The sequence below is a fragment of the Thunnus albacares genome, chromosome 5 (assembly GCF_914725855.1).
Source record: "Thunnus albacares chromosome 5, fThuAlb1.1, whole genome shotgun sequence".
Classification (NCBI taxonomy): domain Eukaryota; kingdom Metazoa; phylum Chordata; class Actinopteri; order Scombriformes; family Scombridae; genus Thunnus; species Thunnus albacares.
Genome location: NC_058110.1, coordinates 13187382 through 13200260, shown reverse-complemented (window position 1 = coordinate 13200260; position 12879 = coordinate 13187382). Strand labels below are relative to the sequence as shown.

At 39.2% G+C, this 12879-nt stretch overlaps 1 protein-coding gene across 4 annotated transcripts in view; it reads right to left on the bottom strand.

The window, feature by feature from the left end:
* Nucleotides 1-65: 65 nt before the first annotated feature.
* Nucleotides 66-12879, bottom strand: part of LOC122981705 — a 30139-nt gene continuing 17325 nt past the window's right edge. For 2 of the 4 annotated variants that reach the window (XM_044350382.1, XM_044350383.1), the window contains exons 14-25: nt 12162-12856; nt 10964-11410; nt 9202-9451; nt 8767-8856; nt 7764-8090; nt 7489-7659; nt 7093-7270; nt 6873-6989; nt 5705-5992; nt 2651-2892; nt 2273-2331; nt 66-1627 (exon numbers count right to left, since the gene is read on the bottom strand). In XM_044350382.1, the coding sequence (XP_044206317.1) occupies nt 2293-2331; nt 2651-2892; nt 5705-5992; nt 6873-6989; nt 7093-7270; nt 7489-7659; nt 7764-8090; nt 8767-8856; nt 9202-9451; nt 10964-11410; nt 12162-12856 (2844 nt within the window). In that variant the 3' untranslated portion in view covers nt 66-1627; nt 2273-2292. Of the gene's footprint in view, nt 1628-2272; nt 2332-2650; nt 2893-5704; nt 5993-6513; nt 6552-6872; nt 6990-7092; nt 7271-7488; nt 7660-7763; nt 8091-8766; nt 8857-9201; nt 9452-10963; nt 11411-12161; nt 12857-12879 lie in introns of those variants that run through there. The other 2 variants (XM_044350384.1, XM_044350386.1) reach the window with 2 other exon arrangements.

Genomic DNA, 12879 nt, shown 5'->3' with positions numbered 1-12879 from the left:
ACCATCTCTCTCTAAAAAATAAAGAAATAAAATGACCGCACTGACCCCACATTCGAAAAACCAAGTCAGCAATAAAGAAAGTGATAGAAAACAAAACATGTATCTGCCATATTGTAAAAAGTTAGTGGCTTTACAAGAAAACAAACAGAAATCAACATCATGGTCTCAGTTTTTCCAAGATCCAATTACAATCTGTTAACTGTAAATTTTGCACACACACATAAAATCACAGAGCTTACAAAAATCACTTTTCATCAAATGTTTGTAAAGAAAACATAAAAAAATACATTAAGAAGGATTATAAGATACTTCATTTTATGTAATGGTCTTTTTCATGAGGGTGAAGCTGATACATTGATCAGTTTGGAAACAATAATGGACCCTAAATAACAGTTAAGTGTTTTTTGACTGCTAGTATGTAGTCATATACTGTTTGTTAGTACACAATTATAATTATATAGAAGTCTCTGAAGATTTTTTTATCCCTGCAATAACTGTAATAATTACAGAGTACTTCAAATCCCAATGTGATGTGCTGTTTTAGACATGTAAATGGGTTTTGCAGTTAGAAAGTGGTCTATCCCTTCTGATAAATTATTAAATACAAGATGTAGATGTAAATGTTCTTGCAGCAGAGGTAAAAAAAAAAAAAATGGCCAGAAAGAAATAAACAAAAACACATTAAAAGGTAGGAGAAATAAAAATACTTTTATCTATGAATGACTATATATTAATCACTACACTATCAAATTTCTGTATCTGTACACATGTACATGTTTGTTTCCATTTATGGTCATCAACATTAAGTCATGGTCTTCTGCTAGTCCTGGGCTTATGGCCAGTGGATGCCTGCTGGAGATATTTGAACTTCATCCTGGACTCCGTTAAGTTTTCCTTGTTATTTTGTAACCAATACAATGTAATCCAGCTGTCAAGAGGATGATGATACATTATCACTTCTCAAGCTTTGCCTGCTAGCATGAGACACAAAAAGAGACACTTTACTTCCATCTCTGGACTGATGTGGTCTCCCACAAATTCAGATTCTGGACCTTTGTGTTTGTTCTAAACAAGCTGTTTGTTTCCACGACAAGATGAAATACAACATTGATCCCTGCATATCAGTAACTGTATTGTACAGCACAGAGAATCCCCAAAAATATATCCCCAGACCTCATGATCCTGTGTTGTTGTGGAGTGGCACAAACACATGCTGCTCATTACAAAATTTCTATATAAATAAACATACTATACGCCAATAAACAATATAGTCATTTAGTCACTCACAATATGTAGGTGAACTTGACAGGAAACAGAGTTCCCCATATGAAAACACATATAGTTTACTGAAAACAATCAGAAAAACAGATTCTTTTTTTTTCTTAAAGTTTTTTGTGTGTTTTGTACATAAGTTCATTTCCATGCATTTTGAACTGTTGGTGGTCTGGGCCATGACGAATCTGTCCCCCATATCACTGATCCATCTTTCCATGTAGCAGTCTCTGACTGAGGTGCACACAGAGCCTTGTGACTGTGTAGCTGCAAAAAGTAACTTTTTTCACTCCTCCGTCTGCAGGATTACCAGAAGACCTCCGACAGGACTGAACAGCTTCAGTGCAACGATAATCTGCAATAATATTTAAGGCACCAGAGGCAATTGATGATGATACTGATGCTGAAGAAAGTAGATCCTAGAATAAATTATCATCTTGTCCCATTACAGCTACTGGTAGAGATCTTTAATTATGATATTCTAAAAAAAACACAAATCATTGCTGAATCAATGTTGCTGTTCTGAATTCCCGGTGTTTGTCAGTGATGGATCAAAGCTTCCTGAAGCTGTGAACAGTAGCAACAAAAAGACTGATCCTCATGAACTAGAGATCCTCCCATCCTTCCATCAACACAAGATAAGCTGAGTTTGCTGCTACTTTACAAAATTGAGAGAAATTCTTTGTAAAATAGGAACTCTGATGTATTTTTTAAAATGAAGAGGGTTGCTTGATGGCAAGAATTGTGAATTTGTTTAATTTTATCTAAACCTTTCTAAGCAAAGTAAGTGTTTTATTTAACTAACTACCTGTAACTGTTTTGTCTTCAGTTGTGTTGACTCTTATACCTCCACTTTACCTGTATGTTTTCTTCTTTGCATTTCAACTTTGAATAATATTTAAAAAATGATAATTTCCTCAAGCAAAAAAATATTGGAGCGATTTTTGTCTGATAGCAACAAGTAGTAAATGGCAACAATAAAAGAACATGACATGCTTACCTCCTCCAGAGAATCCAGGGTCAAACCTCTGTTGATTTTCCGATTATAATTTCATCACCCTGCAATTAACAAAATGTTTTCATTATACTTCAGTAAAATGGTCCAGAACAACCCCATAGCATAGGCTTGTAGCTTGTAGTAAATAATGCTAATTCATCTGTTTTGGGAAATGAAAAATGTCTTCAGTGTGCTATAAGAAAAGTTTTCTTTTTCAGGAACAGAACGTACTATTTAGGCTTTCTTCTTGGCACTAACACACATTCAAACCTTTAAAGCTGCTAGACAAACAACATCTGATTGACAACATTTTGAATCCTGACCCATTGCGTAAAGTTCATACATACAGTAAATCACCAGGTTACATCATTACACCCTCACCTGTACCTGAGCATCAGCCTGATGTGGAGGTTTGGGGGCAACACCTAGTTTCTTTCTGGTAACCACTGGTGAGCCGTTTCTCCTCAAGCTGGGGGTCCGACGAAGTGGCGGGCAGGGCTTTGAACTCTGGGATTTGAACGAAGAGGAGTCGTCCACTACCTCTCCACCAAGGGCAGACAGACAGCTATGGTCTGAGCTGCTGAAAGGGTTGATGCATTCTCCAGATGATTCAGAGCTGTCAACTAAAGCAGAAACACATTTGAGAGACCTTGAAAGTTGAGATTTGTACATTACTTTACACATTAAGAATATCTGTAACGCTTTAGATTACAGCCTGTAATGTACAGTGTAATTACTACAATACATATATGTAGGTACAGGGGAACAAGATGTGAAGTTATGGAATAAGGGGGTAACAGATCAGGAACTTACACAGAACGTATACTGTAGTTATTGTGTAACAACCATGTACCTTTTCTTTTATTACAAAGTATGTACAATCTACTCAGCAATAATCTGGAGGTTTGGGAAGAATTTATACTGTAGTTATATTTTATACTATGGGGTACCATGATCATAAAACTGAGCAAATATCTTGACGTTTCAGGGAAGATGGAGTGATGATTTCTGCAGTAACAGGCAAACTACAAAGTATAAATCAAATAAGTGACAAAGATTTGGATAGGAAAAAAATTAAATGCCATAAAGACAATAATAATGCAAGAGTACTGTTATTTTTTATCACAGTTGAGATCTGTAACCTTTTACATTAGTGTCATCAAAGTTCATTGTGATTTGAATGGATACGCTTCATTCACATCAGATCACAGCAGGGAGCGACGGAGTGTTTTCTATAAAGAAATGGAAAAGGTTCTCCGCTCACCCACCCTTCACCCTTCACCCTTCAGGCGTATGCTGGTGAGATGAAGGAACACACCCAATCTGTTCCCTGCTAACCTACTTTACAGCAAACATACCGTGAGTAATAATCTGAATATATAGTGCTGTTGGACTGTTAGCTTGACAATTATTTGTTAGCTACCAGACGTTCACATCCAAGCTAATGCTGTGCGCTCCGCCAAAGGAACAAAGTGCTACCCTGCAGTTTTTACAAGCGAATACTAATAATTCCTCTAAAAGTAATGTCATTACATTCAATACAATACATCACTTGTGGGTTTGTGTCTTACAGAAGCTAAAACATGTTCGGGTGATTTTATTCACACAGCAACCTACACTAAGCTAATCTGCTACTGCACTGGCTAAACTTTCAACACATACTCATTGGAGTTTATATTAATTTGAGATTACTTTGCTGGCAATTATCAACATATCAAACATGTCCTATGCTGCATTTAGGCTTCGTCAAATAAAATAAAAGGGAAAACTGCCCATGCTTCTGATTTTATGCTTTATTGCCAGATGACTACTGTTGTCACAAGCATGTCCCACCAGATAGTTGGAAATGAGCTTAAACTTTTCCATTATTATTGCCCCACATATTTGTAATGTTTTGTTGGCTAACTGGAGACAACACTCTGATTTTAGTTAGTTATATTTCTTGTATAGCCTTACATAGCCCATTAATATTGTTATAATATTTATTCAAATCTAGAATGGTAGCCATGATGGCTTTCTGGCTGTGTGGCCAACAGTTTGATTCTTATGGCTTCTCACCAAGTCAGAGAGATCATAACTGTCAAAAATTCAGATATCTAACACTATAAGTCACGGTCAAGAGACTGACACTAACATTTTTTCTCTCTAAGGTCAACATATGGCCACAGTGTACCAGCTTCTTTCCCATCAACCTCAACCCTGTCATCTTCATCAGAAGTAGGAAGGAAGATGAAAAAGAAGAACAAAATGACAAAGCAATGCAAGAACACTAACAGTGCTTTAGATTACAGTCCACATACCCTGCGCTTTATCTGTAACTACATGTAACAAGGGGTGAATCACCACCACATATATATAATTTACTCTGTAACTACAGAGAACAATGTGAGAACATGGAAGAACAAACTAAATTAACTCCAGTTTGCTGTCAGAAGAGCATATTACAAATATATATGTTGTGATTCATACCTAATGTTTTATCTTGCTATATTTGTATTTATTTACCAGGGAGAAGACTTTCAACATTTTAAGGACCTCAAAATTGTCAACATGTGTTTACACCAAAACACAAGTCAGTGACATCTAGGGTGGGTGAATTCGATGGCAGGCAGAACCACCAGGCCATAAACCAGCATCCAGTAGTGAAGTTTAATGGTGAGGTGAACAACAGTTGAGACAGTCTTCAGAGTCCAACAGTATGCATAACAAGACACTGTACCCTGGACCTTTGTTCTGAAGTAAATGCACAGATGTACCCTGTAGTTATTTTAAGTACCCCAAAATTATAAAGGAACAATGTGGTTTGCCTATTTGTTGGTAATATGTTGGTACTAAGGTCATTTTGAAATAAAATCATATAGTATTTATTACGTGCTGCAGAAGTCATCATTCCATTCCCTGAAACATCCAGATGTTTCTCAGTTTCATGGTCATACTGTTCCCTGTAATAATAGAATAGGTACCAAGTAGTTAAATAATAACTACAGTATAAATTCTCGCTAAATTGTTCCTAAACTTCCAGATTATTGCTCAATAGGTCATACATACGCTGTAATAAAAGAATAGCTACTTGGTAATTAAAAATAACCACAGTATAAGTTCTTTGTAAGTTCTCAAATTGTTACCTCATTCCATAATTTCTTGTTCCCCTGTACCTACAGACACATACTGCACTGTTACACCGTAAGTACAAAAGATTAGACTGTAACTACGGAGTAATTACTTATTTAAATTTATAAGTCAGTTTAAGTCCACAAATCCAAAATGGCAGCAAAAACGAATAGTTCATTGAGGAAAAAATGTTAAGATATGGTGCGAATCTGTCACAGTGTCATTCTTAATGCTACCACCAGATGTTGGTATTTATTTAAGATCTGATCCATTGAGCTAAGGAGTCAACTTCAAAAATGTGATTTACACCTAAAATACACTGACTCAGAGGGTGATGGATTGTTTTCCAGCGTTCACAGTCATGGTGAAGATGATGCTGATGAAGGTGATGGTTGTTGAGTTCATTGTCAGTGACAGCCTCAGGGGAGGAGCAGACAGCAGGACTGGTCTCCATTCCCTGTGACTGGTTCCCAGGATAACCAGCGGGAGGCAGTGAGCCCCGGCCCGAGGAGGAAGATGATTGGCTGAGGGTGGTGGAGGTGGTGCTGCCAGAACCAATAGAGTGTGGTCGTGTATATTCTAAGCCTCTGTGTGAACAACACGCCACAGGGACTGACAACACACATAAATAGATTATTAGCTGGATCAGTGAGCAATGAGCGCACGAGCATGACTGTTGGAGTTATTTCTGGACTACAGTTTAGTTTTGGCACATTTAGTCACTTTGTTAGCTAACTTGTTTAGTTAAAAGTAACAACAAAATGCAAAAGATATTAAAAATAGTAAAATATCTTTTTAAAAAGTAAAATCTATGTAACAATGTCAAGGACACAATAAGTCTACAGCCACACTAGTGCCCCAGAGAGGCTATATTTAGGCACAGCAGTGCTTCAAGCTAAATGCCAACGTCAGCATGCTAACAAGCTTACAATGCTAACATGCTGATGTTTAGCCGGTATGATGTTTACCATGTTCACCATTTTAGTATAGCATGTTAGCATGCTAACATTTGCTGATTTGCTCTAAACACAAAATACAGCTGAAGCTGATGTGAATGTCATTAGTTTTGCAGGTATTTGGTCAAAAACTGAGGTATTGGACAAATTAAAATTTTGACCTGATGATGTCACTAGATGAAAAGTCAGAGGATCACCAGTTTTTTCAATTCATCCTGAGGGGGACATGAATGTGTGTATAATTTTTTTTATGGCAATCATTCCAGTAGTTGTTTAGATGTTTCACTCAATCTGAAAATGTCAACCTTATGGTGATGCTATAGAAAAAGTCAGCATATCAGCAGTCAATAAGATTCATCCTTTTGGGGACCATGAATGTTCAGAATTTCATGGCAATCCATCCATCCCAGGAGCCACTCTGCTAGCGTGACTTAAAGCACTTTTTTCAAATTAATATCGTAATTTACCAGAGACATTTCAACAAAGATCTGAAGCCCTGTTGGATAATGATAAATGTGATGTGTGCGGTTCCTTACTTCTCCCAGGCAAGGCACAGCTGATGGCTCTGTCACAGATGGCAGCATCACTGGGCTGAATGTCCATGAAAGGTTTGCGGCCCATTCCCATGAACACCCTCTCCTGCATACGCAGCTCTGGAGCATAAAGTGTATTCACAATATATATTTTAAACCTGTAAAGCACTGTGGGATCTCTTAAGTATTATATAAAAAAGTTATGTTGTTGTGTTGTTGCTACCTCTACTGTGAGTGGCCTGATCCCACAGAATCCTCTCCAGGTCGGTGGTCCACGCTTTCTTCAGCTCCATGCTGGAGGCCTTCAGAGTGTAGGTGTCCTCACTCTTCCTCCTGCGGAACCAGATCTCAAAACACAGACCACTCACACCAGAGTTATGGGTCATCCCAATGTCGCTCGTCTGCAAGAAAACACAAAGAGACACCAGTAGAAATTATTATATATGGTTAGGAGGCACACATTTATAAGCTTCACTAGGCAAGTTTGTATGCTGTGATGGGTAGCCCTAAACTAAAACACCTGTGAAGTTGCTTGTAGAACATGTACTTTAAAAAGCAAAATTAAAGGTTGCATATTAAGGTTCCAACAGCCTTTTGAAAAACAGGGGTGTAAGCAGACCTTGAATGACTGCTTGTAGACATAAACATCGTTTCCAATTTCTGTCCTCTTGGTCTTGCTGAAGAGGATGAGATCTTCAAAGAGAAAGATGCGGCGGATACATTTCTTCTTTCTAAAGAAAACTGTGAACTCGTCCTGGCGAATCAGCTGGCCCTGCTCTTTCAAATTCACCTGAGAGCAGAGAAAAGTTCAGCAGAGCAGGAAAGAAAAGAAGACTTTTAACTTCATCAAGTTATTGCTTTAAGTTAATCTTATCTACCATTTAAATAGCTTACATCACAGTCCTGGATGGCATCCATGGTGAGCAAATCATTACCGTGCCGCATCTGAAACCGAACCAGCTCTGCCGCAGCCTGGATCTCAGCCCTCTCCCGTTCCCTCTCACTGCTAGTCAGATCAGGCACATACACACTGGGGCCACATACAGTTTTTGCGCACACACTAGATGTGTGCAGTGGATCCTGGATCATGTCTTTTGGCCTGTATGAGCCAGCCAAAGCCAGCATGTCCTGCAGCAGGAGGCTGTACTTGCTGATCCTCTGGATGGGCCTCAGCAGATACGATGAAAGGTCCATCATGTCCCCGAGCTCCTGCTGCTTTTTCTGTGAGGGGATGAGGAGTGGGATGACCACTGCAGCCAGAGCTGAAAATATATGTCCTTGTGCAACGCTGTGTCAACTGTACACCAAACAGGTTAATGTGTAAAAACCTATTTCAAACACCACAGAACTTCATTTTAAATAGAACTCAGGACTCCAAAAGTCTCAGGGGCATCACATATGCCAGGTAGAATTATAGGCACAAATATGACATACAACATTTGTAAACTATTTGTTTTGTGCAGCCATTCTATACTGTAGTTTCAAATACAGTAGCTTCAGTGTAATTCTGAAAAAACAAAACTATGAAAATGTTGAACTGTATAAAATCAACACAACAAAAAATGAGGAGAATGTTAAGGTTCAAGTGTTCAGGTAATAACAAATAAAGACTAGAAACTGTTAAAGATATAATAGAAAATATGAGTTGCTCTCCCTGTGTTGACTGCACAGATCAGATGGTTGTGTTTTTCTTGTGTTGTATGAGTTACTGTTTTACCTGAAAGGCAAATGTTTTCAAGGGGATGGTTTGATGATGAGAACTGAATCTGTCAGCAGGTGTACAGATACTATTTGCTAAGGAAGGTGGAGCTTACTGCAACAACAAAAACATGTACAGTGGGAAAACTCTACCACTGATATGTTTCAGTTGAGAGAGAGACAGGACATATAAACGGACCTTGAAGATGTCATGGCGACGGTGTAGGATCAGGGCGTCTGACTGAGGTTTGTTCTTGCTGTACAGAGCATAAAGGCCAAAACTCTCGCTCTGTGGAAAGAAGCCAAATTAAACCATATTAGAAAATGTATGTTATGAATGATTACTTAAACTTGTTGCTTTTATATTTATCTGCCATTATCATCCTGTCACTGTGCACGTCTGCATAGAAGGATGCGATTATTTAAAGTTCTGTTCAGTTTAGTGTATCACAATTAGATATTTTTCCACCAGTTTACTAAATAACTTTTTCATTTACTTCAATTACACAATAATAATCTAAATAAAGTGAACATTATCTGATTAAAACTAAGCTACGGCAACAAAAGAGAGCTCTATAAATAAATCTAAGGCATTGTATAAAAACATTTATTAAGTTATTCAGTTATTACTCACATGTCTGAGAAAGCAGCGGGCCACCATGGCGGGCTCCCTTTGGCAGGCCTCCAGCTCTGGTAGAAAGTAGTGGCTGTGGAAGTCGTAGAGCTTCTCCAGGTTACCAAAAATGACGCCTCGCTTGCCCCTGAGGTCCTGGGGGATGTCTGGTGTGTCCAGCAGAGGGAGGTAGTGGGTGAGGATGTAGCCCAGCGAGCGGACGTACTCCCTCTCTGTGAACACCAGCTCCTCCAGGACACGCTGCAGCCTCCTGGAAACACAAAGAGACAAATACCTGCTAATTTCAAACATAGACTAACAGAATGACAATCAGCATACTGCAGCACATAAACACAGTTTAACAATGTATTTAATGACACATCTATTTTAATAGTATTTACAAATAACTAATTTAATCTCTTCATCCTTTGAATACCCAATGATGGTTTTTCTGCATCAACACAATCCAGTGAATATTAGGAAAGTTTTTGGAGGGATTTTTAAGTCTAAGGTTTTTACAACATCTCTTTTGTGTTGTTACTTTGTGTTTGTTTTCAAGCACTTTGTTTTATTTTCTCACAATGCATTATTTTATTTTCTTCTGTACTGTAATTGATTATTGATTAGTTATATTTTGATAAATTAACTTAATCATTTTAGAATTATTCATTATTTCACTGCCATCTGTTCCCTAAATGAGCAAAATGAAAACTGTACATTCTTCATAAATACAATGTCACCCTGATGATATTTACTTATTTTAAGTTATGCATTATTATCACCAATTTTCTTTCAAATTGCAGCTGGTGACACAGCGACATGCTTTGATTTTACTCTTTCTAAATGCACTGTGATAGTAAAGAAGCATGCCAGGCATGGACAGATTATCAGAAAGGGCATCAAGCTGGACATGGACACATAACATGACTCCTAACCCTCTGTATGTAGCAGCTCCTCTTCTACCAATATTTACATTGCTTACTTTCCTGTAGGTTTACCATAGTGTAAGCATAGGCTGGGCAGCTGTATTAGTGACATACGATGAACAAAATCATAAAAACAAAAATGAGACAGTATTCACAACCAAAAAGGACTCAGGTCACTATAAGGAGCCAAAAGATGTGATTTGGATATTCCTACTTTTGACTGAGCCCACTGACTTTAGATCAGTGGTTCACAACTAGGGATCAGGACCCCCGGCAAGGGGTTGCTGAATTAATCTAAGGGGTCACAAGGTGACAGAACAGGACAGGACAAAGAAAAAAAAACATATTTCTGACGCACAAAAATTGTCTTTTTTTCAAGCTTTCCTTGTGAATTACTGTATTTTATCTCCTCTAAGCCCCTAAAAGTTCAAATTTATTCAAATAATTCATTCAAATAAAACAAAATAAGTCCTCTTTTGTTCAACTGGTTTACAATGCAATGTGTGACAAGGGATCCCAGGTAGACTTTGCTTTATTTAAAAGGGTCACAGGCCAAAAAGGTTGGGAACTGCAGTCACTTAAAATTGAGGGTTTGTGCCCATAGGCCCGTTCAGTAATCCATCCATGATACCAAATAAACAAGAGGAGAATCAGAAGAAACAATACCTGTAGTACTTCAGTGTAAGCTTAGAGACAGAAAAGAGCGCATGAAATCTCATTAAGACTCACAAAACTACATTAGTACAATTAAAAACATGACACTTGATTCACAGAATGTTACACTGCAAAGCAAATGTCTGATAAGATCAGATCTTTTTTTATCAGTAATACAATTTCACCCACATATGGTAACTTACAGGGCATTGCTGGCACTCTCCTTTGGACTTGCCAAACTAAACGCCCCTTCATATCTCCCAATAGGCAGGCTCGAGTGTTTGCAGGATAAAGTCCCATTACCCCCAGCGGCGCCCCGGTCGCTCATACAAGAGTCCTCTGAGCAGAAGCTGCCATGGCGGGAGATCTGAAACTTCTGAGCCTCCTGGAGGATCCGACAAGATGGCTGACCATGGTGGGAGCAGGATGACGGGGATCGAACACGCTGCTCTGGAGGAGTGGACGACCCCACTGTCGCTACTCCTGTGGCGCACGAGTCTTGGCTCACCGACCTCGCTCCAAGACCTCGTCCCCATGGAAACCACTGGCAGCCAACAGTGTGGGACTGAGACAGAGCAGCGGCATCTCTCTCACTCCTCGCTCTGCTCGTTTGTCTCCTCCTCGTCTCTCTTTCTGTTCTCTTTGATGACCTATTAGAAAATGACACAGAAGCACTAATACTGAGTCCAGACCTAATGAGCTTTCCTCCATCGGGGCCCTTTAGTGTGTTTCAAGAATTAGATGTAAGATAATGAAGCTCAAGGCTGCTGCTAGGGCCCTTAACCTCTTCAACACCACTGACGCACAGTCAGTACATAATTTGTAAGGATACCAAATATGTCAAGCTGAATTTTGTATAAAAGTGTCTATAAAATGAAGGTCAAAACATTTCTATTTGATGAAATGGTGTAGCCATAAAAAACAGACTTGAAACTATCAATGAAGAGCTGGATAAAGTTGATACAGAAAATATCTGATACTGTCATATCAGACAATGTGGAATAGGACTGATTGACTGACTTGAATTTATTTTTGTAATGGTTTGGATTGTTGTATTTGTTTTTGTTTATTGTAAATCACTTGGTGATATTATGTGCCACATCATTAAAAATGAATAAAACTGGGTTTTGTGTGACTGGGAACAATGCATCTATATTACAATACTCAGTTACTCAAAATAAGAATAAATGGCACTGCGTTACATCCAATATCTAAAAAAAAAAACGCAGAAATAAAATTGTAGATTTATTTTGTTCTAATCACAAATTCATCAGCATCATCATCAAAGCACTACTCTCCAACAGCAATATTTCAGCACTTTTTAGAAATCACAGTGAATGAACTTCTCAGGTTAGATCACAGTCTAATGAAATGAACGGACCAACAAAGCAGTTGAGTTACCTGTGAGGTGACTGTGGGGTGACCTTTGACCCCTGGCTGGTCCCGGCATCACTGTGATCCTCAGGTTTGACGCTGATAGATGCCATAGTTGTTGAGTTAGTGCTGTTGTTGCCCAGCATCGGCTTTCTCTTCCCTAAATCCACTGCCCCTGACACGATGCCCTCCCACTGCGGGTGCCGTGGCCCAGGAGTCGATTGTACCACCAGACTCTGACCACCGGGTGACGCTGTCTGAACATTAGTGCTCATCACATCAACATAGTGACGTTCACACCAGCTGCTAGAATGTGGTTGTTGGCGGGAGACCTCATCTATTTCCTGTATCCTCTCCTGAAGCTGCTGCCGGGCCTCCTGGCATCTCAGCCAGGCTACGTTCCAGACCCGCATACCCCTGGAGCCCTGCAGGGCGCTGGCCTGGGCCTTCATCTCCTGGAATCTCTCTGGGCTGAACTGGAGGAACTTGTCTTGGAAAGTCTGGAGAATGAAGCTGTCGTTGCCTGGCTGGAAAACACTGGTGGTGGTTGTGCCAGAGCAAAGGGAGATACTGCTTGGTCCTGGATCTTGGTTTTGGTGTTGTACTGGCTGACTGTTTGTTTGATTGATAGATGTTGCACTTTGATCATGGTCTTGAATTGTGTGGATTCTGGATTGACTCTCTTCCAGGTACTCAATGCATTCACTGGCCAGAGCTGTAGCCTGTTCGGAGATTAAGATGATTT